General features: G+C 48.0%; 1 protein-coding gene across 3 annotated transcripts in view; it reads left to right on the top strand.

Annotated features, from left to right (window-relative positions):
• LOC135910434 (carboxypeptidase M-like) overlaps positions 1–27694 on the top strand; it is a 314184-nt gene that overhangs the window by 210765 nt on the left and 75725 nt on the right. For 2 of the 3 annotated variants that reach the window (XM_065442470.1, XM_065442469.1), the window contains exon 7: positions 21229–21405. The exons of the other annotated variant lie outside the window; for it this stretch is intronic. In XM_065442470.1, coding sequence (XP_065298542.1) covers positions 21229–21405 — 177 coding nt within the window. The remainder of the gene's footprint in view (positions 1–21228; positions 21406–27694) is intronic. 3 annotated transcript variants of the gene reach the window in all.

Below are 27694 nucleotides of genomic sequence, written 5' to 3'. Positions count from 1 at the left end.
AGAGAGCTGGAAGAATGCAAACATTATGTGGTGAAGAGGAAGACGAAGAAGGCGCTTTAGTGTCGGCTGTGCGCGCGATCAGCGTTCGCTTAGTGCCAGTGCGACTAGACTTTGCCTAGTGCCTTATAATAAATCCTCTTATTACATTTGGTGGAAGGTGCTGCACTCCCCGACCTCACCCTGGAGCTTCGCAGCCGAACTTTAACATCTGCTCCGGCCGCTACTATGAACGACGCTCCCAACAATCCGCTTGGCGCATCTGCCACTCCTGTCATGTGCGGCGCCGTGCAACGGCAGCGGGACCCTCCTGTTATAGCGGATCAGGTGAGTTTGACGTAGAAGATTGGCTCGCTACCTACGAGCGCGTCAGTGGACACAACAAGTGAGATGGCCCGACGAAGCTCCGTAGCGTCATCTTCTATCTTGCTGACGTGGCGAACCTCTGGTTCCACAATCATGAACGGGAACTGCAAACCTGGTCCACTTTCAAAACTGCATTCGCGGAAGTCTTCGGGTGCCCAGCCTTGCGAAAACTCCGTGCTGAACAGCGCCTGCGTCGATTCCACCATGACTGAAGAGGACAAGGTGAAGCACATCCTCAAGGGCATCGAGGACGACGCATTTGAAATGCTCCTGGCGCGGAACGCTACTTCTGTCGCAGCTGTCGTCACTCTTTGCCAGAGCTTCGATGAGCTGCGTCGACAAAGGGTCCTTGCGAGCAGTGCTCTCGCACCTGGCGACTCTCTCGCGGGCCTCACGCTTCGCTCAAACACCACGCCAGCAGTATCGCTCTCTGTTGAGATTAAGGATTTCATTCGAGAGGAGGTGGTGCACTAATAGTCTATGCTGCCTCTCAACGATGGACCTCCCCAGCCTGACACATCTCTGGCTGCTCCCATTAGGCGGGCCATTCGCGAGGAACTTGCTGGGTCTTTACCTTTCGCCCAACCCTGCCCTCCCGTGGCTGCACCTCTGACTTATGCCGAAGTCGCCGCGCGACCTGCGCCGCCGACGTTCTCGTTCCCGGCGCCAATGCGGCTTCAAGCTGCACCTCCTCCCGCGTCGCCTCCCATTCCATCTCGACGCCCAGTTCAGACCTCTTGGCGCACACGCGATAACCGACCAATATGCTTCGCTTGTGGTGTCGCCGGCCACGATGCGCGCTTCGGCCATCGTCGCATGCCACCTGCTAACGCTACTGTCGCACCGCCTGGATATGCCTATTCCCACGATACTACCAGGCATGCGATGCTTCCCGACCACGAGTTTTCGCCGCCTCCTCGACGCCCTGTCGGCACCCATCGTTCGCCATCACCACGTCGTCGCTCACTTTCCCCCTTACTTCGCCGCCAGTCACCTAGCGAGGGAAACTAGTTGCTGCAGTTCCGCAGGCACGAACTGCAAGCTTCGCGACTTCTATAAGGCCTGCACAGTCGCCACGCAAGTTATTGGACGTTTTGGTCGAAGGAACCGCCGCAATAGCGCCTATTGATACTGTGGCTGCAGTTTCTGTTATCGACGAAAAGCTCTGTCGCAGCCTCCATAAGGTCGCAAGCCGTTATCTGGTATGCTTCTAAGCACCGCGACTGCGCAGCATATAGCCCCGCTTGCTCAATGTACTGCAAGGGTGGTCATCGACGGCGTTGTCTATGATGTTGAATTTCTCGTGTTGTCATCATGTTCACATGACATTATTCTCGGCTGGGACTTCTTGTCTCACCAACGTGCCATCAGCGACTGTGCGCGGGCCGAAGTGGCGCTCTTTCCGCTTGCCGATGATCTGCTGCCTGACCCCTCTGAACAAAAAGCCTCCAAGCTCACTATTGTGTCCGATACGGACATACCACCCGACATGTGTGTGCTTGTGCCCGTCTCTTGCTCTACCGCGCCAGACGCTACAGTACTTTTTACACCGTCGCCGATTTTTCTACGTCGCAAGGCCCTACCTCTCCCATTTGCCGTCCTCACCACTGTGTCTGGATTATCCTCAATGCTTGTGTGTAACCCGTCTCACTACCATGTGACGTTACTGCGCGGTGAATCACTCGGTCGTGTTCAGCCCCTTGACCCGCTTCACACTCTCGATGTTTCCGACGACACGGCCTGTTATGAACTCGACGTCCTCACTTCTCCCGTGCCGTGCACATAATCATCATCATTGTCGTCGTCGTCGCCAGACGTTCTTGAATCTGTCGTAGACACCGATCTGCCGCCTCCATATCGCCAGCAAGTCCTCGCGCTTCTTCAGAATTTTCGCTCGTCGTTTGACTGTGACCAACTATCTCTGGGGCGTACGGCAACCGTCACTCACAGCGTACACAATGGTTCCCATCCTGCTTTACGCCAGCGACCATACCTCGTGTCGGCAGCCGAGCGACAGATCATTAACGAGCAGGTCGACGTCATGCTGCACCGTGGCCTCATTCGCCCTTCCCACAGTCCTTGGGCGTCTCCTGTAGTATTATTACGCAAGAAGGACGGGTCAATACGCTTCTGTGTGGATTACCGTCGACTCAATAAGATCACTCGTAAAGATGTCTATCTGCTGCCTCGGTTAGATGACGCCCTCAACTCCTTGCAAGGCGCGGAGAACTTCTCATCTCTGGATCTTCGCTCCGGCTATTGGCAAGTGCCGATGACAGATGATGACTGTCAGAAGACAGCTTTCATCACGCCCGATGGCTTGTACGAATTTACCGTAATGCCATTCGGGCTCTGCAACGCGCCCGCTACTTTCGAACGTATGATGGACACCATCCTTTGCAACTACAAGTGGAAAACATGTCTGTGCTACCTTGATGATATCGTGGTGTTCTCGCCAGATTTCCCGACGCACCTCGTTCGCTTGCGTGAGATACTGACCTGCCTCCAACTTAACATCAAAAAGTGCCGTTTTGCTGCTCGCAAGTTAACAATATTGGGTCACGTTGTATCGAAGGACGGTGTGCTTCCTGACCCAGCCAAGCTTCGCGCGGTCGCAGAGTTTCCGACGCCCACTACTCTTAAGGCGCTCCGCAGCTTTATAGGGCTCTGCTCTTAATTTCGGCGTTTTGTGCGCAATTTTGCGTCTATCATCGCACCACTGTCCAATTTGCTTACCGCTACCAACGGCGTCTCCGCGTAGTCAACTTACTGTGATGAAGCCTTCCAGCAACTACGTCGCCTACTTACTTCGCCACCGATTCTTCGACACTACGATCCCACAGCGCCTACAGAGGTACATACGGACGCCAGCGGTATCGGACTTGGTGCAGTCCTCGCACAACGGAAAGACGGCTATGACGAGTACGTCGTCGCATATGCGAGCCGCACTTAGGGGAACGCAGAAGCCAACTACTCAGTAACAGAAAAGGAGTGCTTGGCCATTATTTGGGCGCTCGTCAAATTTCGTCCATACCTATATGGTCGCCCTTTTGACATTGTCGCCGACCACCATTCACTTTGCTGGCTGTCCTCGTTGAAGGATCCCTCAGGTCACCTAGGCCGATGGGCACTCCGCTTACAAGAATATGATATCCGCGTTGACACCGATGCACTTTCCCGATCGCCGCTACTTTGTGATGTGGCTTCAGTGTCTCCGCTCTTCGCATCCATGTCAGCCTTCAACGTCGCTGATATGCCGGATGAGCAGCGTAAGGATCCCCTGATTTCAACTATGCTGAATTTCCTCCACGACCCATCCGCCACACCCTCTTCTCGAACACTTCGTCGCCAAGGCGCTCACTGTACTGTCCGCGACAACGTTCTTTACGGCAGAACTTATTTGTCTGATGGTCGCAAATGGCTCCTGGTGATACCACGACACATGCGTTCTGACATATGCGCTTATTTTCATGCTGCTCCTCATAATGGTCACGCCGGTGTTCTGAAAACGTATACTCGGCTAAGGCAGCGTTTCTACTGGCACGGCATGTATCACTTCGTGCGCCAGTACGTACGCGCTTGCACGGCGTGCCAACGGCGTAATATTCCACAGCGCCCGCCTGGTGAGCTACAGCCGCTGCCCTGCCCGGCTCGGCCCTTCGATCGCGTCGGCATAGACCTATACGGGCCACTTCCCTGCAGTTCCTCGGGTAACCGATGGATAATTGTAGGTGTCGACCACTTGACGCGCTACGCCGAGACTGCCGCACTCCCGGCAGCCTCTGCGCGCGAAGTTGCGTTTTATGCGAAGCATATTACGAGGGCTCAACCCAGCTCCTCAGGCGCGGCGGTGACCATGAAATCACGTGACACCGTGACGTCACGACAGAGGAGAACGAGGGCTCAACCCAGCTCCTCAGGCGCGGCGGTGACCATGAAATCACGTGACACCGTGACGTCACGACAGAGGAGAAGTGGCTTTGGCTCAACTCTTGCAAGACGGGCTGGGTGGGAATCGAACCAGGGTCTCCGGAGTGTGGGACGGAGACGCTACCACTGAGCCACGAGTACAACGCTTCAAAGCGGTACAAAAGCGCCTCTAGTGAATGCGGTGTTGCCTTAGAAACGCGCTGTTTCTAAGGCGTGCGTCTCTTGCTCAGGCGCACATTTCGTTGCCGCGCCGAACGCTGCTTTGCTCGACGCTCACCGCGTCCAATGCGGGGCGCGTAGTCGCTGCCCTGTAGCCCATTGTCTTACACCCCTTGGCGGGTCGACGGGAACGCTGTCGCGTTCCACTCTTGAAGGCGAAGAAGTAATGCATGAGTTGTTTCTTCGTCTAGCCGAACCAAATATAGCCAAGCAACAGCAGTTCACCAGGCTAAACAGTGGTTCAACAACTAAAATAAAGGCTAGTATGCTTCGCATCCTGGGCTTAACCTTACCTAAGCCACAGCCATTTTTTTTCATCTTGCGGAACTTCGTTCTTCAACATGGCGCACCACGCGAACTGCTCAGCGACAGGGAACGTGTCTTCTTGTCCGAAGTCATCCAAGCCCTTCTAGCTGCATGCAGCATCGTTCACCGCAAGTCTACAGCCTACCACCCGCAAACGAACGGCTTGACAGAGAGGTTCAGCCGCACACTCGGTGACATGTTGACTATGTACGTCGCCTCAGATCACAGTAACTGGGACACTGTTTTGCCGTTCGTCACGTATGCCAATAATACGGCCACACAAGCTACCACTGGCTTTTCGCCCTTTTTTCTGCTGTATGGACGAGAGCCCTCGTGTACTATAGATACAATGCTCCCATACCGACCCGACGCTTCCGAATGCACGCCTGTGTCTGAAGCCGCCAAATACGCCGACGACTGTAGGCAGCTCGCGCGAACCCTAACGACCGCTGCTCAAGGTCGTCAAAAGCTGCGGCGTGACAGTGGCGCGCTTACACCAGTTTTCCCGACTGGTTCCCTTGTTTGGTTGTGGGTCCCGCTTCACAGCTCTGGCCTTTCGACCAAACTCCTTGCACGCTATTATGGCCCCTACAGCGTCATAGACCGTACCTCCGCTGTCACCTATGTTGTAGAACCTGTGACACCTTAACCCGACCATAGGCACCGCGGGCGTGACACGGTTCATGTCAACCGACTTAAGCCGTACTATGACCCCCTCATCCTACCTACGCCGTAAGTCGCCAGGATGGCTCCTCTTCTCTCCCGGGCGCCATTGCGGTGAAGATGAAGACGAAGAAGGCGCTCTTGCGTCGGCTGTGCGCGCAATCAGCGTTCGCCTACTGCCAGTGCAACTAGACTGTGCCTAGTGCCTTATAATAAACAATCTTATTACAATTATAATGATCCACAAGGAGGTAGACGTGAAATAATTCAAAAAATATAGGCTCATTAGCTTACTCCTAGTATTATATAAAATATTCACCCAATTATTTTCCAGTAGAATAAGGACAACGCAATACTTTATTCAACCAAAGGAAGAGGCTGACTTCAGGAAGGGGCACTCCATTATGGATCACATCCATGTTATTAACCAGGTAATCGAGAAATGTGCAGAGTGCAATCAACCTCTCTATATGGCTTTCATAGGTTACGAAAAGGCATTTGATATTGCAGAAATATCAGCAGTCATAGAGGCATTACGTAAGCAAGGAGTGCAGGATGCTTACGTAAATATCTTGGAAAGTATCTGCAGAGATTCCACAGCTACCTTAATTCTCCATATGTAGGAAGATACCTATAATGAAAGGGGTCAGACAAGGAGACACAATCCCTCCAATGCTTTTCACTGTGTCACGGGCAGAAGTATTCAAGCTACTAAACTGGGAAGATGTTGAAGTAAGGATCAACGGTGGATATCTCAGAAACCTTCGGTTTGTAGATAACTTTGTCCTATTCAGCAACACTGCAGACGAGCTACAACAAATGATTGAGGACCATTAAAGAGAGAGTGTAAGAGTGTGGTTGAAGATTATTAGTCAGATGACAAAGATAATGATGAATAGCAGGGTAAGAGAACAAGACTTCAGGATCGCAAGTGAGCCTCTACAGTCGGTGAAGGAGTTAATTTACCTAAGTGAATTACTCACAGAGAACTCTGATCATGAGAAGGAAATTAACGGAAGAATAAAAATGGGCTGGAGCGGCATACGACAGACATTGTCAGCTCCTGACGGGAAGCTTAGCAGTATTATTGAAAAGGAAGGTGTACAATCAGTGCGTTTTATCGGTGCTGACATATGGGGCAGAAACTTGGAGACTGACAAAGAAGCTTGGGAACAAGTTAAGGACCACGCAAAAAGAGATGGAACGAATATTGTTAGGCATAACGTTAAGAGACAGAAAGAGAGTGGTTTGGATCAGAGAACAAGGTGGTGTAAACAATATTATAATTGACATCAAGAGCAAAAATGGAGCTGGGCAGGTCATTAATACGCCGGCTTGATAACCGTTGTACTATTAGGGTTGCAGAATGGGTACTAGGAGGAGGGAAACGTAGTCGAGGACGGCAGAAGACTAGGTGAGCGATGAAATGAGGAAATTCGCGGCCGCTGGTTGGAATCGGCTGGCGCAGGACAGGGGTAATTAGTGATAGCGGGGAGAGGCCTTCGTCTTGCAGTGAACATAAATTAGAATGATAATAATAATAAGAAGAAGAATATTATTTGTTGCCACAAAATATACAAAACAATCCCAGCAGGCCGGTCTAAGCCTCAGTTGGCTTGTAGGACCGTGCCTATGAATATGATAGAGATAGAAAAAAATATACATAAATTGATGAGACATGTAGGTAAAAAATAAGAAGAAACGAATGGCGAAAAAGTTAAAAAGAACAAGATAACATTTCGTTATCTACTTATAATAAAAGATGTTGAAGAGGTAAATATTGCGATGCATGAATCTTCAAGACGTTAATTTTACCATAGCTGCTTTTAGAGATGTTTGAGCGTGCTTTTTGATGTCGCGCTAAAAATTTCGTCTGGTAATTTGTTAAATATGTCAGGCACATAAGCACAACGTCTGGCCGCGCCATACTTTGTGGCTGAACGAGGAACTACATAACGGACATGTTTTCTAAGTTCTCTTGCGGCGTCACTTTTTTGTTTGAAAGGGGAATTTCAGTAATGTTTAACTGTCTCTATAAGTAATGAATGAAAATTTGGTAGACCAAGTTCATGGAAGATATTCGCAGATGTTACTATTGGGGCATTGTATACAACATTTTTAAGAATGTTTTTTATAATCCGCTCTACTCTGCATCTCCAACGATCCGAATAGAAGCCAAAGACGGTAATGCCGTATCTCAAAACACTGTAACCTAGTGCATATGCTACAATCTTTCTTACAGACAAGGGCGCAATACTTTTGATATTAAACAACAGCCAAACTACTGACCTCAGCGTAGAACAAATAAGTGATAAGTGATGTTGCCACGATAAGTTACTGTCGAAATAGATTCCGAGATATTTCACACAATCCACGTATGGAATTTGCGCACATTTACAATGAACACAGTCCGGCTCATGTAAGTAGAGAGGCATGTTAATAGCGGTAGTCTTGAGTGGGGAGCGAAAACAAACGAGTTGTGTTTTTTGGGCATTAACAACAATTCACTTATTAGAGAACCAAAGCATTGCCTTGTACACGTCATTTTGCAACATTTCAGTGGACGCTTTATAAGAAAGGTGTTTCGCCAATAATACAGTGTCGTCAGCATACTGGAATACTGAACATTTTGAAATTACCAAAGGAAAGTCGTTAACGAAGATATGAACAACAATGGCGATAAAATGGACCCCTGAGGAACACCAGCTTTCACTGACAGCTCAGAACTAAAAACGCCCTTATCATCGGTAGCGGCCACCTGACATCTGTTGCTCAAGCAATTTTCGAGAACTGTGTAAGAAGGCCCATGAAATCCCCCAAAATGCAGTTTACTTAACAAGATTTGATGATTCAAGGTCTAAAACGCTTTCGCTACATCTAAAAATAGCGCACATGTGAAAAGATTATGATCGAATGCCGAGAACAGTTCATCTGCAAATTCCTCAAGCAGTGCCATAGTACCACAGCCTGAAACAAAGCGAAACTGTCGATTGGTCAGGACAGAAAATTTGTTAAGAAAAGAAAATATAATGTGCAAAAGGAATTTTTCTAAGACCTGAGCAATAACCGGCAATATAGCAATTGGCCGATAATTTTCAATACTATCTTTCTTCCCTGACTTGTGTAGTTGTACAGCAACTGCAGTTTTTAAGCATTCTGTAGTTTCGTCACCTTCCAAAAAACCATTCAGTATATGCAGGATAATATCTTACAGCGCATTGAAATTCCTTCTGATGGCGTGTAAAGAAATTCCATCATATCCAGTGGGCTTGTTAGGACGGAAACTGAAAATGATTTCTTCCAAATCATCCTTCAAAATTCTCGGAAGAAAAGCTGACGGAGATACGGAATGCCCTAACGGCCGAGTGTTTGTGGATAGAGAGAGAGCCCTTAGGGACGCTTTAACAAAGTGCCTGTTGAAAGCATCTGCCACTTCTGTGGGAGGTTGCTGAAAAGCTGGAAGTCGTAAGGGAATACATCTACTTAGGGCAGGTAGTGACGGCGGATCCGGATCATGAGACGGAAATAATCAGAAGAATAAGAATGGGCTGGGGTGCGTTTGGCAGGCTTTCTCAGATCATGGACAGCAGGTTGCCATTATCCCTCAAGAGAAAAGTATATAATAGCTGTATCTTACCAGTACTCACCTACGGGGCAGAAACCCGGATGCTTACGAAAAGGGTTCTACTCAAATTGAGGACTGCGCAACGAGCTATGGAAAAAAGAATGATAGGTGTAACGTTAAGGGATAAGAAAAGAGCAGATTGGGTGAGGGAACAAACGCGAGTTAATGACATCTTAGTTGAAATCAAGAAAAAGAAATGGGCATGGGCAGGAGATGTAATGAGGAGGGAAGATAAGCGATGGTCATTGAAGGTTACGGACTGGATCCCAAGGGAAGGGAAGCGTAGCAGGGGGCGGCAGAAAGTTAGGTGGGCGGATGAGATTAAGAAGTTTGCAGGGACGGCATGGCCGCAATTAGTACATGACTGGGGTTGTTGGAGAAGTATGGGAGAGGCCTTTGCCCTGCAGTGGGCGTAACGAGGCTAATGATGATGATGATGATGATGCTGAAAAGCACGGGATACAGACCGGTTACTGGAACTCGCTCCTCTGAGATTATTTACCAAAAACCAAGTTTTGCTTACATTATTTGAAGATTGTTGGAATTTATTAAAAAAAGTAACGGCGTTTAGACCCAGGCAGAAGAGCAACAACTCTATTTCTTTCTGACTTGTATGCTAATCTCAGTGCTAGGTTTCTGGGATTTCTTTTTCAGCGTTTCCACAAGTTGTCTCAATACGAAATGGAAGCAAGAATTTCCGTGTTCATCCAGCAATGACCCTTTCTTATCGGTTTAGCTATCAGGCGTGTGCAACGTAATTCAAATTTTTTCAGTTGCGTACAGAACTTTTCATACATTTTCCCAACGAATCTTCTTTGGTTAAGAAATGCCCAGTCAAACGAAACGATAAAGCTATCAAGCTTAGAATTATTAACAGTAGGGACAAGGAATTTACGCTTCCCAGATGCAGTTTCCACCGATGGCATTCCAGACGCGTCTGGTAAAACAAGACGGCATGCTACAAAATAGTGGTCCGCCAACCGTTGTAGAATAGTACATGATCTAAATAAACAGCTGGGGGCTCTGACCGCTATGTGATCTAAAGAACAATCAACTAATCCATTATTAACTAATTCCGCTCTAGTAGGAGCTCCAATTGTACATTCCAGACCATAAGCGGACAACGTCGATAAATTATCACAAACTACGATGATCAAACGATGATTACTGTAATAATAATAATAATAATAATAATAATAATAATAATAATAATAATAATAATAATAATAATAGGAATACCTTCCACCGCCAACATTATTTATTTTTAGTTATTTATTCATTTCCTCAAAGGTCTCTGTTGAGACATTACATGAGGGAGCGGGGAGTTAGTGACAAAGAGATACTATAAATTACAAAGGGATATTTCCGATGAGTCGCTTGAATGCAAGTGGGTCGATGATAGTGGCAACTTCGGCGGGCAGGCCATTCCAGTCTCGTGTTGTGCGCAGAAAAAATGATTGCTGAAAAGTAACGGTATGAGCTTGTGTGTGGGGGATATACTGTATTAGAGTGACTGGTGCGGGCAATGCGATGTGCTCTTTTTATGTACGGGTTGTCAAAAGGCAAGAATGAAAGAATTTATGAAAAAATGGCTGTGGCTTAGGTAAGGTTAAGCCCAGGATGCGAAGCATACTAGCCTTTATTTTAGTTGTTGAACCACTGTTTAGCCTGGTGAACTGCTGTTGCTTGGCTATATTTGGTTCGGCTAGACGAAGAAACAACTCATGCATTACTTCTTCGCCTTCAAGAGTGGAACGCGACAGCGTTCCCGTCGACCCGCCAAGGGGTGTAAGACAATGGGCTACAGGGCAGCGACTACGCGCCCCGCATTGGACGCGGTGAGCGTCGAGCAAAGCAGCGTTCGGCGCGGCAACGAAATGTGCGCCTGAGCAAGAGACCCACGCCTTAGAAACAGCGCGTTTCTAAGGCAACACCGCATTCACTAGAGGCGCTTTTGTACCGCTTTGAAGCGTTGTACTCGTGGCTCAGTGGTAGCGTCTCCGTCCCACACTCCGGAGACCCTGGTTCGATTCCCACCCAGCCCGTCTTGCAAGAGTTGAGCCAAAGCCACTTCTCCTCTGTCGTGACGTCACGGTGTCACGTGATTTCATGGTCACCGCCGCGCCTGAGGAGCTGGGTTGAGCCCTCGTTCTCCTCTGTCGTGACGTCACGGTGTCACGTGATTTCATGGTCACCTGCGCGCCTGTGGAGCTGGGTTGAGCCCTCGTAATATGCTTCGCATAAAAGTTTAAGACGGGCTATTCTACGGCGTGAGGCTAGAGAGGGTAGGCTTATTTGGGCTTTTAGTGCCGAGATGCTTGTATTGTATGAATAAGTTGACAGGATAAATCGTGTCGCGCGGTTCTGAACCGACTCGAGGGCTTTTATAAGGTTATTGTGGTGGGGGTCAAAAATAGCTTCGGCATACTCAAGCTTAGGCCGCACAAAGGTTAGAAAAGCACGTTGTTTAATAGAGGGAGGAGCGAGGAAGAAGTTACGGCGTAGATAACCTAGAGTACGATTAGCAGAGTTTATTATGTGGTTAACATGATAGGTCCAAGTTAAGTCACGCGAGATGTACACACCAAGATATTTGAATGAATCCGTTGTTGCAATCTGCGTGTTATTGATGCTATAATTAGGGATAACGTAGTTACGACGACGATGAATGGACATTAACACGGTTTTAGCTACATTTTAGCTACAACAACCCCTATTAACATAGGGGTTGTTGAAATGAGATGCAAATTGAAGGTCGTACTGGTCTACGCGCCTACATCCAGTCATGATGACCAGCAAGTCGTAAGCTTATATGTAGACGTGGAATCGGCGATGGGTAAAGTCAAAATAAAATACACTATACTGATGGACGACTGCAATGGCATGGTAGGCAAGAAGCAGGCTGGAGATAGGTCAGTGGGGGAATATGACATATGTTCTAGGAATAGCAGGAGTGAGTTATTAGTATAGTTTACAGAACTGAATAATTTGGGCCTAATGAATACCTTCTTCCGCAATGGAGACAACTGAAAGTGGGCGTGGAGGAGCCCGAATGGCGAGACTAGAAATGAAATAGACTTCATATTCTGCGCCAACCCTGGCATCATACAAGATGTGGACGTGCACGATCAGGTGCGCTGCAGTGACCATAGGATGGTAGGAACTCGAATTAGCCTAGACCTGAGAAGGGAACGGAAGAAACTGGTACATATGAAGCCAATGAATGAGTTAACGGTAAGAGGGAAAATAGAGGAATTCCAGATCAAGCTACTGGACAGGTATTTAGCTTTGACTCAGGAAGAGGACCTTAGTGTTGAAGCAATGAACGACAATCCTATTGGCATCATTAAGGAGTGTGCAATAGAAGTGGGTGGTAACTTCGTCAGACAGGATACCGGTCGGCTATCGCAGGAGACGAAAGATCTGTTTAAGAAACACCAATGTACGGAAGCCTCTAAGCCGACAGCTAAAATAGAGCTGGCAGAACTTTCCATGTTAATTGAACCAGCGCAAGATAGCTGACATAAGGAAGTATAATGTGGTTATAATTGAGATTAATGCACAGAAGAAGAAACTAGGAATAGGCAAGGATGCGTTAAGAGACAAAGCCGGCAAGAGCATTGCAAATATGGATAAGATAGTTGAAGTGGCTGAGAAGTTCTATAGATATTTATACAGTACCAGTGGCACCCACGAAGATAACGGAAGAGAGGATAGTCTAGAGGAATTCGACATCCCTCAAGTAACCCCAGAAGAAGTAAAGAATGCCTTCGGAGCTATGCAAAGGGGGAAGGCAGCTGGTGAGGATCAGGTAACAGCAGATTTGGGGAAGGATGGTGGGCAGATTATTCTAGAAATAGGCCACCCTGTATACGCAATGCCTCATGACCTCGAGCGTACCGGAATCTTGGAAGAACGCCAACGTAATCTTAAACCATAAGTAAGGGGAGGCCAAAGACTTGAAAAATTATAGACCGATCAGCTTATTGTCCGTTGCCTACAAAGTATTTACTAAGGTAATGGCAAATAGAATCGGGAACACCTTAGACTTGGGTCAGCCGAAGGACCAGTCAGGATTTCGTAAAGGCTACTCAACAATAGACCATATTCACACTATCAATAAGGTGATTGAGAAATGTGCGATATATAACCAACTTGCATATAGCTTTTGTAGAAAAAGACGAATAAACGGGGCAGGAGGGCACTCCAAGAGAAGAAGTAGTTGGAACAATGAGTAGCTCTTTGTCTCGTTAGGTTTATACATTTCGGTGCTGAAAACCTTCGTGCGGACTCGTTACCTTCATCGCACGTCTCCAAGGGCCTTGTACTCCACCGCTTCGCGCTGTGAGGGAGGAGAAATGACTGAATGACGCATTTTTCATGATCGGCATGGAGACCAGATATCTATCAAGAGCTAATCGGATGGATCGCCTCAAGACCAAGCGGTCGGCTCGACAAGCACAAAATACGAAGTTTCTGCAGGAAGCACAGCTGCTACTTAGAGATCATACCGTGGGCAAGTCCAAGCTTTCAGGTAATTTTGACCGTCTATCTGCTAGCAACAACGGGCTCTCGAAACTTAACGATGCACTCGAAGAGCCCATTGCCGACGATGAGCTCGAAGCAGAATACGTAACTGCTGCACAATATAACAATCAAGCTATCAGCACGCTTGCCGAGATTCGGTGCAAGATCGACGCTTTGGGAAGCGTGGACTGTGCAGCGGAGTCTGCTTCTTAGAATGCAAGCCGACAGTTCCTGACGCTATGCCCAGAATTGGGCCAAGGCTACCGAATCTTGATATGCCGACATTTAAAGGCGACATTCACAAATGGGTACCTTTCTAGGCGTAGTTCGAGCATACTGTTCATCTCAGCAACGATATATCGGCAACGACGAAGTTTTTCTATTTACGGCGTTATCTTGCCGGGGAATCGCCTGCGGCCATTGCCGGTTTACCGACTTCTGAAGCTTGCTACTCAGATGCCGTAGAACTTCTTAAAGATCGTTTTGGCAATTGTCAAAGGATAGTGCAGTACCACCAGACAGCGCTTCGCCATCTACTTCTTGCAAAGTCCGGAAGCGACGTACGCGGCCTCAGGCAGCTGTATGATGCCGCGCAACTATATATCCGTTGTCTGACTGCACTAAAAGTACCAATTCTCTCAGTTTCTCTGCAATGCTGATAGATATTCTAGAGAAGGCATTGCCACGCGAGATCGTTCTTGCATATACGCGAGGAAAGCGGAGTCAGACTTTACGTCAACATGGGCTTGACACTAATCTCTCGCTGCCAGCACTGGCAGCTGCAACATCGCAAGCGGAGTTAAAAGAGCTCCTCATCTTCACACATGTTGAGTTACAAAGCCGACAGCAGTGTAACACATCGTCACAACGATCTGTCGATGACCTTTGCTGAGAGAACTCGAGGGAGCAGCACCGTTTCCATGCTGCACAGTGCATCATACAGCGGGAGCGAGTGCTTCCTCTGTCGATCTAGGAAGCACGGTACACGCGCCTGCAACGCCAACCTATCTCTTTTTTTTAAATGACAAGCTAGCTAAGGATAACCACTGTTATAGATGTACATCACGAGGTCACCAGGCACAGTCTTGCCATGTCAAACTCACGTGCTCAGCTTGTCACGGAAGACACGCCTCGAGTATGTGTGGCCCAAAGTACAGAAATAAAGATACTACAGCGGAAACTTCGAGACCAGTGGTGGCTTCAGGTAGCACAGCAGGGATAGTCTCGTCGCAATCAGTAATGCTTTGCGACAGATTCCACAAACACTTGCGCAAAGACGGACAGTTAAGTGTACCTGCAGACTTTTCGCACATTTATCACTAAACATAACAGGTCCAGATACATCAGAGGGATTATGGATGGAGGTAGCCAGAGCTCTATCATTTATCACAGAAGATCTGGCTGTAAAACTACAACTGCAGGTTCTGCGAGAAACCAGAATTTCATTCAACACGTTTGGCAACGCGTACCCAAGTTCTGCTAAAATACAAAAGATTGTTGAAGTACCATAACGTAGTCAGCGCTGTTCCGACATCCACATTGTTGCAGCAATTATAGTTCCAGTTATCTGTCACGACATTGCTGCACCGACAGCTGATAACAACTTCATTTGGAAGCTGCGATGTGAGTTGAAATTGTTTGCTGATGACAAGAATTTTCTTGAAGCAGATACTGAGAACGCCCTCAACTTGTTCATTGGAGCTGGCCATCTTAGGAAAATTATGGCGGGAAAAATTTCAAGGAGCATAGACGTTCCAGGACTGGTCGCAATCAACACGGCATTCGGATGGACACTTCAAGGGCCGAGTCGGCAAAAAGGCTTTCTTGACTGCGACGCTAACGTTATTGTCTGCGTTCTGCGAGTGGAAACGATTACTGACGATGACACAACCTCGCAGATTCTACAGCCGTTCTGGCAGCTCGAAGAAATTGACATCACAGATTCTGGCGAACCTCCCTCTCCCGAGTCCATTGCATGGTTCCGAGGAACAAATCGCAAGAAAAATGGCAGATACGCCGTCGCGCTGCCTTCGAAAGAAAATCAGAAACAGCTACTTGGAAGCAACTGTGATAACGCGCTCTCACATCTACAAAAACTGGCAAAGAGGCTATCAATGACTCAAGGATTATTGGAGCAATACAAGGTAGTCATTCGAAAATTATTGGAGCAATACAACGCAGTCATTCGACAATACCTGGAGCTAGGACACGCAGAAGTGGTACCTAAGAGTTTTCCTATTAATCGGGCCCCCTATTATATGCCACATATGGAAATTATACGAGAGGAATCGCTGACCACCAAGCGCCGAGTCGTGTTCGACGCATCGTCACAAGCTCAAGGCTTTCCATCACTCAATGACTGCCTGGATAAATGAGTGAACCTCAACCCAGAGTTACTACAAGTACTACTTCGCTGTCGGGGGTTTCCGGTCGCCATCAACTCGGATATCGAGAAGGCATTCTTACAAATTGACATATAGGAGACCGACCAAAATGCATTCCGGTTCCTCTGGTTTGATGTTTTTCCCGTCACTCAAAACAATAATATTATCGAATGGCGCATGGCCCGGCTACCATTTGGATAAACATCAAGCCTTTATGGCTCATGGTGACTATTCATCACCACTTGGACAACGCTTGTGCGGACAAAGCGCTTGCTTCTATATTGAAGCAGTCCTTTTATGTAGACGATTTACTGGTGAGTGCAGAGACATTCTAAGATGGTCTGAGCATCTTTGAGCGATCGAAGGCAATTATGCGAGATGCAGGCATGAGTCTCAGAAAATGGAAGACCAATAACCAGCAACTACAGCATATTTTCTACAATCAGGAGGAGCAAGAGGTAGGTGCATCAAGGGAATGAACTGCAGTTTTATTTATTTATTTATTTATTTATTTATTTATTTATTTATTTATTTATTTGTACATACTGCAGTCTATACAGACCAAGCAGGTGGGCGTTTTTCCGCAAACACTCATGTAGGACAAGAATAATATATGCTCTTGTGCTAGACATATGGAACAGGAAAAGGAAGAGAGCGAAGAAAAAAAGTAACAAGTTGGCATTTTTGTACTGCAAAGGACGATATTCATACTATAATAAAAATGCACTGGGATAGTCAATATCACATCAAAATAACAAGTTCTTGTCAGAACAAGATGCACTTGCATAGGCGATAACAAGAATAAAAGAGGGGAAAAAATAACATTCCATATCATTGTGCAAAATACACAAATGCAATGGGATGCCGAAACTGATTACATCAAATTTTCTTCCAAATGTATAGCCCAATACTTAGCCTCAGCTCAGCCGGAAACAAAACGTACGCTTCTCAAGGCTGCTTCCCGAATTTTCGACCCTCTTGGTATTCTCTCACCTTTCATCGTCACTGCAAAGCTTTTGTTTCAACGCCTGTGGGTTTTATGCCACTCTTGGGATGACCAGTTACCAGAGGAGATCAAGACGACGTGGACAGCATGGTGCGCAGACGTAATCCAGCTTGGCTTCATCAAGATTCCGCGCTGCGTGAGAGATGGGCTATATGAAGCGGTAGAGAAGGCAGAGCTGCATATATTCGTCGACGCCAGCCTGAAGGCTTATGGAGCATGTGCCTATTTGAGAACAGTTCATGACGGCGGAAATACAGTTATATCACAGGTAGTAACGAAGTCTAGAGTAGCAACTACCAAGATTTTGACACTGCCGAAGCTCGAGCCTATGGTTGTGGTAGTAGGAGCCAGATTATTAAAATACATCCGCTGATCGTGGGTTTCAACGTATTTTCCCTGCGTCATTCGGACAGACTCAATGATCACACTGAGCTGGACCCAGTGTAACCGTGACAAGTTGTGTCAGTTTGTAAAGCACATAGTGACTGAAATCGCAGCATTAGCTGACTCACCGCTATGGCGCGACTGCCCAGAAGGCTACCCGTCAGATATATTGACTAGGGGCGTATGTTTAAAGATTCTACGTAAATGTTGCAGCTGGTGGAGGGGACCTGGTTGGTTATCCCAGCCAAGATCAACCTTGCCTTCAGACTCGGACATGAGCACACCGACCTACGAAGAGTCAGACTGTGACACGCAACATGTACGTCTTCAAGCGCCGAGAATAGTGGTCACCATGATTGACTTAATGAAGTTTGGCAACGTACAGAAGCTCCTGTGCGTCACCGCCAGGGCATTTCGATTTGCGGTTTGGTGTCGTCGTATTGAAACGTCGCTCGGTGGAACTATTTCGACAAAGGGGCTGAAATGTTTTGGATCTGTCGTGTCAAGTTCGAAGCATTCACGAATGACATTCAAGACCTTCGGCTTAGAGACACTGTACAGAAACACTCCGTACTGCGCGATCTCCACCCTTACCTTGATCACAGCGGCCAGCTTAGACTTGGCGGCCGACTTGAAAGAATGAATGCTACGCATGACTAAAAGCACCCGCTTACCTACCGCAAATGCATCCCTTCACGGCCTTAGTGTTTATTGAGGCTCACTGTAGAGTTTTACGTGGTGGTGTGGCAAACACTATGATGCAGATTCGACAGCATTACTAGGGTATAGGTGCTCGACAAGAAGTTAAACGGATCATCAATGCTTGCTTTCTCTGCAAAAAATACAAGGGCAAACCTGTAAAGGTGCAATTTACGCCAATGATTGAAGACAGGCTTCTCACATCACGGCCGTTTGAAGTCATGGCATTAGACTTTGCAGGCCCACTATATATAAAGCAACATGAGACTGATGAAGTTGCGTACAAAGCTTATATTCTGTTGTTCACATGTGAGACCACGAGAGCTGTACACCTTGAATTGACGAGTGGAATCTCTAGAAGCTCCCTCTTACTAGCGTTCTGTAGGTTTTTGGCTCGTAGAGGAGTGCCCGCAACACTGTACTCATATAATGCTCTCGCATTTAAGAGAGCATCGCGAGACCTATGAAACATTTGGAACACCATGAACAGCTCTCCGTTTGCATCTTTGCTCGTGACGCAGCGCATAGGGTGGAAATTTATTATGCCAGGTGTGCGTTGGTGGGGCGGCTGGTGGGAGAAACTTATCCAATCAATCAAGTCATCTTTAAGCAAAGTGCTGGGAAAGAGCAAGCTCAACGGCTAACAATTTGAGACTGTACTGTTAGAGGTAGAGGCAGTTATCTATTCAAGACCCCTAACCTATACGTATACTCACGCTAGAGAGCCCTCTCCACTATGTCCTGCTAATTTTCTGATCGGGAGCTCATTTCTTGCCTCTCCAGAGCGAACTAACAGTGACGACGAAGCTCGAAGTGTACAGGCTACGCGACGTGACCTCAGCAAGAAGTTGCGATACCGCCAGAAGCTCGTGGACCACCTGTGGATCCGATGGAAGAAAGAATGCTTCCTCGAGCTACGGGAACTCCACCTCTACCCATCGCCTCCTAGTAGCCGTCTACACGTAGATGATCTAGTACTCGTCGAAGAACCTTACACCTCTAGAGGTATTTGGTCACTGGGACGAGTCGTGGCCGTCTTCCCTGGTCAAGATGGAATAATCTGAGCCTGCCGTGTGAAAGCTCAAGGTAGCAAGCTTATAAGAAGGCCAGTGCAGAAATTGTACAAGTTTGAATTGGACAACGCTACTGGGGGGCGGGAGTATGTAGAAAAAGACGAATAAACGGGGCAGGCGGGCACTGCAAGAGAATAAGAAGTTGGAACAATGAGTAGCTCTTTGTCTTGTTTTTCGCGTCTCGTTAGTTTTATACAGCTTTCATTCATTACGAGAAAGCGTTTCATTCAGTCGCAACCTCAGCAGTCATGCAGGCATTACGGAATCAGGGCGTGGACGAGCGGTATGTAAAAATTCCGAAATATATCTATAGTGGCTCCACAGCGACCGTAGTCCTCCATAAAGAATGCAACAAAATGCCAATAAAGATGGGCGTCAGGCAGGGAGATACGATCTCTTCAATGCTATTCACAGGGTTGTTACAGGAGGTATTCAAGGGACCTGGATTGGGAAGAACTGGAGATAAAAGTCAATGGAGAATACCTTAGTAACTTGCGATTCACTGATGATATTGCCTTGCTTAGTAACTCAGGGGGACCAATTGCAATGCATGCTCACTGACCAGAACAAGCAAAGCAGAAAGGTGGTTCTAAGAATTAATCTGCAGAGAACTAAAGTAAGGCTTAACAGTCTCGGAAGAAAACAACAGTTTACTATTGGTAGCGAGGCACTGGAAATGGTAAGGGAATACATCTACTTAGTACAGGTAGTGACCGCGGATCTGGATCACGAGACTGAAATAATCAGAAGAATAAGGATGGGTGGGGTGCGTTTGGCAGGCATTCTCAGATCATGAACAGGAGGTTGCCATTATCCCTCAAGAGAAAAGTGTATAACAGCTGTGTCTTACCAGTACTCACGTACGGGGCAGAAACCTGGAGGCTTACGAAAAGGGTTCTACTTAAATTGAGGATGACACAACGAACTATGGAAAGAAGAATGATGGGTATAACGTTAAGGGATAAGAAGAGAGCAGATTGGGTGAGGGAACAAACGCGAGTTAATGACATCCTAGTCAAAATCAAGAAAAAGGGATGGGCACGGGCAGGGCATGTAATGAAGAGGGAAGGTAAGGCATGGTCATTAGGGCTACGGACTAGATTCCAAGGGAAAGGAAGCGTAGCAGGGGGTGGCAGAAAGTTAGATGGGCGGATGAGATCAAGAAGCTCACAGAAAGAACATGGCCACAAGTAGCACATGACCGGGGTAGCTGGAGAAGTACCGGAAAGCCCTTTGCCCTGCAGTGGGTGTAGGCAGGCTGATGATGATTATGATGATGAGAATGATGATGATGTTGAAATTGCACACGGTTTTATATGGTAAATTCTTCCACCTAGGCAAAGCACAAAAGTAAAGCGTAGCCGAGGGGGTTGGTTTTCGTTAGTCATATTTATACAAAGCGGCAGATAATGAAACTAGAGAAAGCATAGGGGAAGTTACTTGTGCATAATTTGTATGCCACATTGGAAGCTCCCACTAAAGCGAGGGCTTCAAACTTCGGAGCCTTAGTGCCATGATGTAACTAACGAGGGTTTATTGGCCAGTTGCATGCTTCTGTGACCGCGTGCTACGCGACACCTGCGATTAAAAAAAACGTTACCTGTCCGCCGGCTAGACGTGAGCGACTCTGGCTCACACTTCCGCCGACAATCTTGTACACAACTGCCAGATGAAGTGGTTAGGTGCACAGCGCGGCGGTCGCTTAACAGCTAAAGCACCGAACGCGTAATGCGAAGATAGTCGCTGCCGAGCTGCGGCAAATTTATCATTTCGTTCGCATTCATTCTACTCTACCTCATTATTGCAGCATTTGAATCAAACACAATAAGCTTTCCCGTGGGCTTTCTCTTGATTTATCATCTCGCCCTTCGTGTTATTGTGACTAGCAACTCGGGGCCGCTCGGTTGTTCCACTTCCTGTCGGGTCGACGTTCGGAGTGTTTCACATTGCTAAGCTTGTGTTACGTCAACGTAGCACTCAAACGAGCGCTTATCCCGAATGACTGTTTGTGACGACGCGACTGCTTGCTTTGTTTTGACCCCTGGCTAGGTGCCTCGTTCTCGCGCATCAGCGGCAGCCTGGCCGATTACGCGTATGCCTACGAGGGCTCGCTGCCGCTCAGCGTCTTCATCGGCTGCTGCAAGTACGACGAGCCACGCTTCCTCAAGGGCCACTTCGAGCAGACCCGTGCACCCCTGCTCAAGCTTCTGCGAATGGCCGACAGGGGTAAGCACCTGTAGAGGTCGGCCAAGGAGGTCTTCAATAATAAAGGAATGGTAGCACCCGCTGATACCACGGGAGATAGAGCAGGCGCTGTCCGCAATTTTACTCTTGAACTCTAACTGAACTAGATGGAGAGAATTCGCAGATTAACTGCTCTGGCTGTGATGATATAAGCTGGAGACAAATTCAAAAATAAAAGCTGATTGTTCGGGGCTAAAAGATTGCCATTGGCTAAAGAGTAATATCATGATCTTTCATACGGGTTCCCAAGATATTCAAATTTCTTCTGAAAACCACTGACAAAGACACATCCAGAAGCACGTATGAGGCCAAATGGGCTATGTGAAAAGCGATGGAATTGAGAATAAGGGACTTCCTGCCCTGCGCCACATGCTCACGTTTATCGATTTCACTAGTACGATGACGGCGGCTCGCTTCACCTTTAGGACATCATCTCCTTTAAAGTTTTCTTAACGCTCTTTATGGGCGGCAGAACAAGCCTCTGCTCACTCATACTCGCTCGCCAATATTTTCGCAAGCTATGTACCCACTCACACTTGTCGGCACTGGTTCCTGCTGGCGCCTGGTCACACCAGCACTCATTCGCGTTCGCACTCACTGCCACTCCCACTTACCTGCCACTCACGCGCGCGTCCACTCATAATCCACGTCACTGACTTTCGTTCGTACTCATGTTCAGAAGGCAAGCTGACATGTGTGTTGGCCAACCTTTTATAGTGACTAAGAATAATAAATATATTTCTAGCAATCTAAAAGCACCTAGTTTTCTCTTTGGATTCGTTGCTCTGGCCACAGTGATGATCCCTTCCCAACTTTCACTCGTCTATTTTTCCATAATTTCATTGGTAGATCCAATAATGTTATTTTTTAAAATAAAAATTTGTCGCGAGTTAAGCGTGTTCTTTTTTTGTACATAATTCAGTCCTCGTTTTAGTAGCGTGGCTGCAATGCAATAAAAGTTCACCACGTCACCCAGTCTCCTATTCTCATGAGGCGCTCACTACCGTTCGTACTCAAGTCTACTCCACGTCACCGATACTCACTCCCGTTCAGCTAACGTCCACTGACAGCCTTCATCATTAACAAAGGCTCCATCTCGCGCCTCTGAAATGAGTAGGGCACGAGTGAGTGTATTCGTCACAGAGCATGCCGTCCTATGAAAGCACATTATGGGGCTCTGCTGTGCTCGCGTGGCGTTTCTTCGTTGCCCACAGCTGCACTCTCACTTTGATCAAGCGGGCTGAAACAGAATATTTCCCGGCTGTTTCCCTTTTTAGCCTCATTAACTGTTCTAACGCTCGTCCACAGTTGCTGCTTACGGTATTAATAGATCAGCTTAGCATCTCCTTATCGCAGTGGTTGGTTATACTATATCGATTACATGCAGAGTGAGGTATAACCCTTTTGCCCGTAACTACGTGATATTGTACCGTGGTCGTGACGTCAAAGAACACAGTAGCAATACTGTGAAGGGCAAAACTAGCTTTTATTGGGCGAACCTGTGCCCACAAAACAGGCTACACTTAAAGCACAACGAGAGCGGCGAACACAGTCGGCGATCGTCGAAAATCTGATGAACGGGTCAAGCGCGTCGGCTTTTATACATCAATCGTCGAATGTTCCAGACTAATCGTTGGGACCCGCGTGCTTTCCACAAAGTTCTACGACATTCGCGTCAGGCGATGAAATCAGATAAAATAAGGTTCGGCGACAATAGAAAGCGGATAGAAGCATCGATAACTTTCCAGAAACTTCGGATACATGCAGGTGCGCCCGACGCTGTGCGATAACGTTTGTTAGGCGGCGAAACGTGGTCGCCCGATAAAGATAAGTACACGTGTCATTACCCCCCTCTTAAGAAGCATCGACCCGATGCTGCAAACAAACGAAATTAATAAAGAAAAGCACGCATAGGAAAGTGAGAGAGAAAGAAAGAAACTTTTATTTGAAGTAGTGATTTGTCAGTCGACGTGGGAGGGTCCCTTATTCCAGGAACCCCCTGTCTTGTATCGCCCTGCAGGCCTGCAGCGAGTTCGCGCTGGTCGACCAGGTCCGGCTTGGAGATCGTAGCCTCCCACGTTTCAGCGAGGAGGTTTGGGTCTGAGTATGTTGCTATAAGTTGTGGCGCTGTGATGCTTGCTCGGGTGTTCTTGCATTGCAGGAGGAGGTGCGCCAGGGTGTCTGGCACGTTGCAGTGCGGACAGATGTAGCTGTATAGCATCGGCTGGAAATTGTGCAGTAAGCTTCCGTGGGTAAATGTATTGCTCTGGAGTCGCCTGTAGTCGGTGCCTTCATTTCTTGTTAGTTTCGGATGTGGTAGTGGGTAGACCGTGCGTCCAAGCCGATAGTGTTGTAGCAGTGCTTGGTAAGTTAACAGTATTGTTTCCGTTTCCTCCTCTGATTCGGGTGCGTGGTAGCTGTCTAGAAAGTCGTGCGGGAAAGCCAGGTTGATGCCTGCGCAGGCCACGGTGTGTGCCGCTTCATACCCCTCGAGTCCCTCGTGTCCAGGAACCCACACGACGCAGGTGCAAGGGGAGGGGGGGGGGAGTATCACCACGTTTGAGGAAGTTGATCGCTTTGATGGAGATCCTGCCCTTCATGTAGTTGCGTGCCACTGTATGAGAGTTGGTGAAGACCAAGAAATGAGCCTCTCGATCTGGATGATGAGGTGCGCTTCCGCGAGTTCTCCCCAGGAGTTGTGAACTCCCATGTGAAGCAAACGGTCAGTGGAGGCGGTTGTCGGTAGTCCTAGCGCGAGCTTCGTGGCCTTCCTTATTCGAAGGTTTAGCTTTTGTTTCTCGGTGGTCTTCAGGTTGAGGTAAGGAGTTCGGTATGTAATGCGGCTGTAAAGGAGGGCTTGTACCATTTGCAAAGTGTCGTGCTCTTTGAGGACATTGCGGCGATTGGCCACCTGTCGTATCAGATGAGTAAGCTATGCCACGGTGTTGTGTAGCCTGGGAAGTGTGGTGGAGCCGGACCCGTCCTTGTGTATATGGACCCCGAGGACTCGAAGTGAGTCGACCTTCGGTATCGGGACGCCCTGAAGAAGGACTTGTGGGACCGGTGCGTAGTGGCTTGGGTGCCGGCCCCGGGTGCGTGCCCCGAGTACTAACGGCTCGGATTTATCTGGAGTACAGTGGAAGCCGCCTGTGTTGAGGTACCGTTCGATGATGTTGACCGCCTCCTGAAGACGGGCCTCCTGTTCACCCGTGCTCGCGCCTCTCGTCCACAGTGTGATATCAACTGCATATAGAGCATGGAATATCCCTGGGACGGTGTCTAGGAGGCGGGGAAGCTTAAGGAGGGCCACGTAAAAGAGGAGTGACGAGACTACCGAACCTTGTGGCGTTAGCTAGGTGAAATGTCTTGCTTCAGAGGTTGGCAATCCCCACCGTGGCCGCACGGTTAGTGAGGAAAGCGTGCATGTAGGCGTATGTTCTGGCACCGCAGCCGATATCTTCTAGGTAGCGGAGAATCGCTTCATGGCTCACGTTATCAAAGGCGCCCTTTACGTCTCGCGCTAGAATGGAAGACTTGCTGTGTTTGCTCAAATGGTCAAGAATAGCTTCCTTTAGCTGGAAGAGGACGTCCTGCGTGGAGAACATCTGGCGGAAGCTGAACATGGTGTGTGGATAGCGATCGCTTTCCTCGAGATGTGTGGTGAGCCGCTCGTTGACCATGTGTTCAAATAGTTTCCCGGTGCAAAACGTAAGGGAGATGGGGCGGAGATTTGCGACAGAGATGGGTTTGTTTGGCTTGGGTACCATGGTTACCTCCGAGTGTTTCCAGGCTGTGGGTAGCTCGCCCTTAATCCAGCAGTAGAGTTGCAGCGGTGGCGTAGAAGTAGAACACCCGCCTCGCGTGCAAGAGGCCCGTGGTTCGAATCCCGGTGCCGGAAATTTTCCACCAGATTAAAAAAATAAATAAATCTGCGTGTTGATAAAATTGCACAAACAGGCCTGGAATGTGGCCTGATCCCGTTGACCAGAACCGGCAACGCACTCCCTCACCAGAGCAGGATTGGCCACCCTGGTGCAGTACTTGGCCACAACCTCCTATATGAACACTACAATCAAACTATTTACTAAGGTAATCGTAAATAGAATCAGGAACCCCTTAGACTTCTGTCAAGCAAAGGACCAGGCAGGATTCCGTAAAGGCTACTTAACATTTGATCATATTCACACTATCAATCAGGTGATAGAGAAATGTGCGGAATATAACCAACCCTTATATGTAGCTTTCATTGATTACGAGAAAGCGTTTGATTCTGTCGAAACCTCATCAGTCATGGAGGCATTACGGAATCAGGGTGTAGACGAGCCATATGTAAAAATACCGAAAGATTTCTATAGCGGCTCCACAGCCACCGTAGTCCTCCATAAAGCAAGCAACAAAATCCCCAAAAGAAAGGCGTCAGGCAGGGAGATACGATCTCTCCAAGGCTATTCACAGCGTGTTCACAGGAGTTATTCAGAGACCTGGATTGGGAAGAATTGGGGATAAAAGGTAATGGAGAGAACCTTAGGAACTTGCGATTCGCTGATGATATTGCCTTGCTTAGCAACTCAGGGGACCAACTGCAATGCATGCTCACTAACCTGGAGAGGCAAAGCAGAAGAGTGGGTCTAAAAATTAATCTGCAGAAAACTAAAGTAATGCTTAACAGTCTTGGAAGAGAACAGCAATTTACGATAGGCAGTGAGGCACTGGAAGTCGTAAGGGAATACATCTACTTAGGGCAGGCAGTGACGGCGGATCCGGATCATGAGACGGAAATAATCTGAAGAATAAGAATGGGCTGGGGTGCGTTTGGCAGGCATTCTTAGATCATGAACAGCAGGTTGCCATTATCCCTCAAGAGAAAAGTATATAATAGCTGTGTCTTACCAGTACTCACCTACGGGGCAGAAACCTGGAGGCTTACAAAAAGGGTTCTACTCAAATTGAGGACGACGCAACGAGCTATGCAAAGAAGAATGATAGGTGTAACGTTAAGGGATAAGAAAAGAGCAGATTGGGTGAGGGAACAAATGCGAGTTAATGACATCTTAGTTGAAATCAAGAAAAAGAAATGGGCATGGGTAGGACATGTAATGAGGAGGGAAGATAAGCGATGGTCATTAAGGGTTACGGACTGGATCCCAAGGGAAGGGAAGCGTAGCAGGGGGCGGCAGAAAGTTAGGTGGGCGGATGAGATTAAGAAGTTGGCAGGGATGGCATGGCCACAAGTAGTACATGACTGGGGTTGTTGGAGAAGTATGGGAGAGGCCTTTGCCGTGCAGTGGGCGTAACCAGGCTGATGATGATGATGATGAATCCAGCAGTCGTTATAGTACCGAAGGAGAGCCGTCAATGCCCGAAGGGGTAGCTGTCGAAGGTGCTTGTTGGTGACTCTGTCTTTTCCCGGGCTCGTATTGCGTGTTAGCCTAGAGAGGGCCGCCTGCAACTCTGCCTGTGTGAAAGGCCGATCTAGCTCTTTGTTCGGCGCTCCTTGGTACTCCCTGGGGGAGGAAAGGTTGGTGGCAGTGGTTTGCGGGTTAGCTGAGCCGTGTAGCGTCGTCTGAAGTTCTTGGAGTAGCTGTTCCTCTGTGCCACCATAGTTGTGGATTAGTCGGTGAATTGCATGTCTTTGTTGGGCTTTGGTGTGAGTGTCGTCAACCAGGGATCGAAGTATATGCCAAGTCTTCTTTGTGCTGAGGGTCCCTTGAAATTGGTTGCAGAAGGATCGCCAGTTCTGACTCGCTTGTTGTTGAGCGTACTCCTGTGCCTGAATGCTTAATAGGGCAATTCGGCGCTGGAGCTTGCGGTTGAGCTTTTGGCGGCACCATCGTTTGAAGAGCAATCGCCAAGCCTCCCATAAGTGCAGTAGGTGGTTATCGACCGCCGGATTGTCTTCGTCTAGTTGGATTGTCCTAGTGTGGCCGTCAGCCGCACTATGATACCGTTTAGCCAAGCTTCAACGTCTTCGATGTCCGAATCGTTGTCTAGCTCATTCCTATACGCATTCCAGTCAGTGAGTCGCGCCTTTCCTGTCTTGTGCGCACGGTGAGATTGTTCAACATCGATTTGAATTATATGGTGATCGCTCCCTAGCGTTTCCGGGAGTTGGGTCCACGTGGCCTTTCGCACGTCTCGAGTGAACGTGAGGTCAGGATTGGTGTTCCTCGACACGCTGTTGCCCACTCGGGTGGGTTGGAGCAGGTCATTCCATAAAGTAAAACCGTGCTGCTGTGCGGTGTCGTGAACCCGTGCCCCTTGGTGGTATTGG

The sequence above is a fragment of the Dermacentor albipictus genome, chromosome 8, assembly GCF_038994185.2.
Source record: "Dermacentor albipictus isolate Rhodes 1998 colony chromosome 8, USDA_Dalb.pri_finalv2, whole genome shotgun sequence".
Taxonomy (NCBI): Eukaryota; Metazoa; Arthropoda; class Arachnida; order Ixodida; family Ixodidae; genus Dermacentor; species Dermacentor albipictus.
This window is presented reverse-complemented; position numbering and strand designations above follow the sequence as displayed.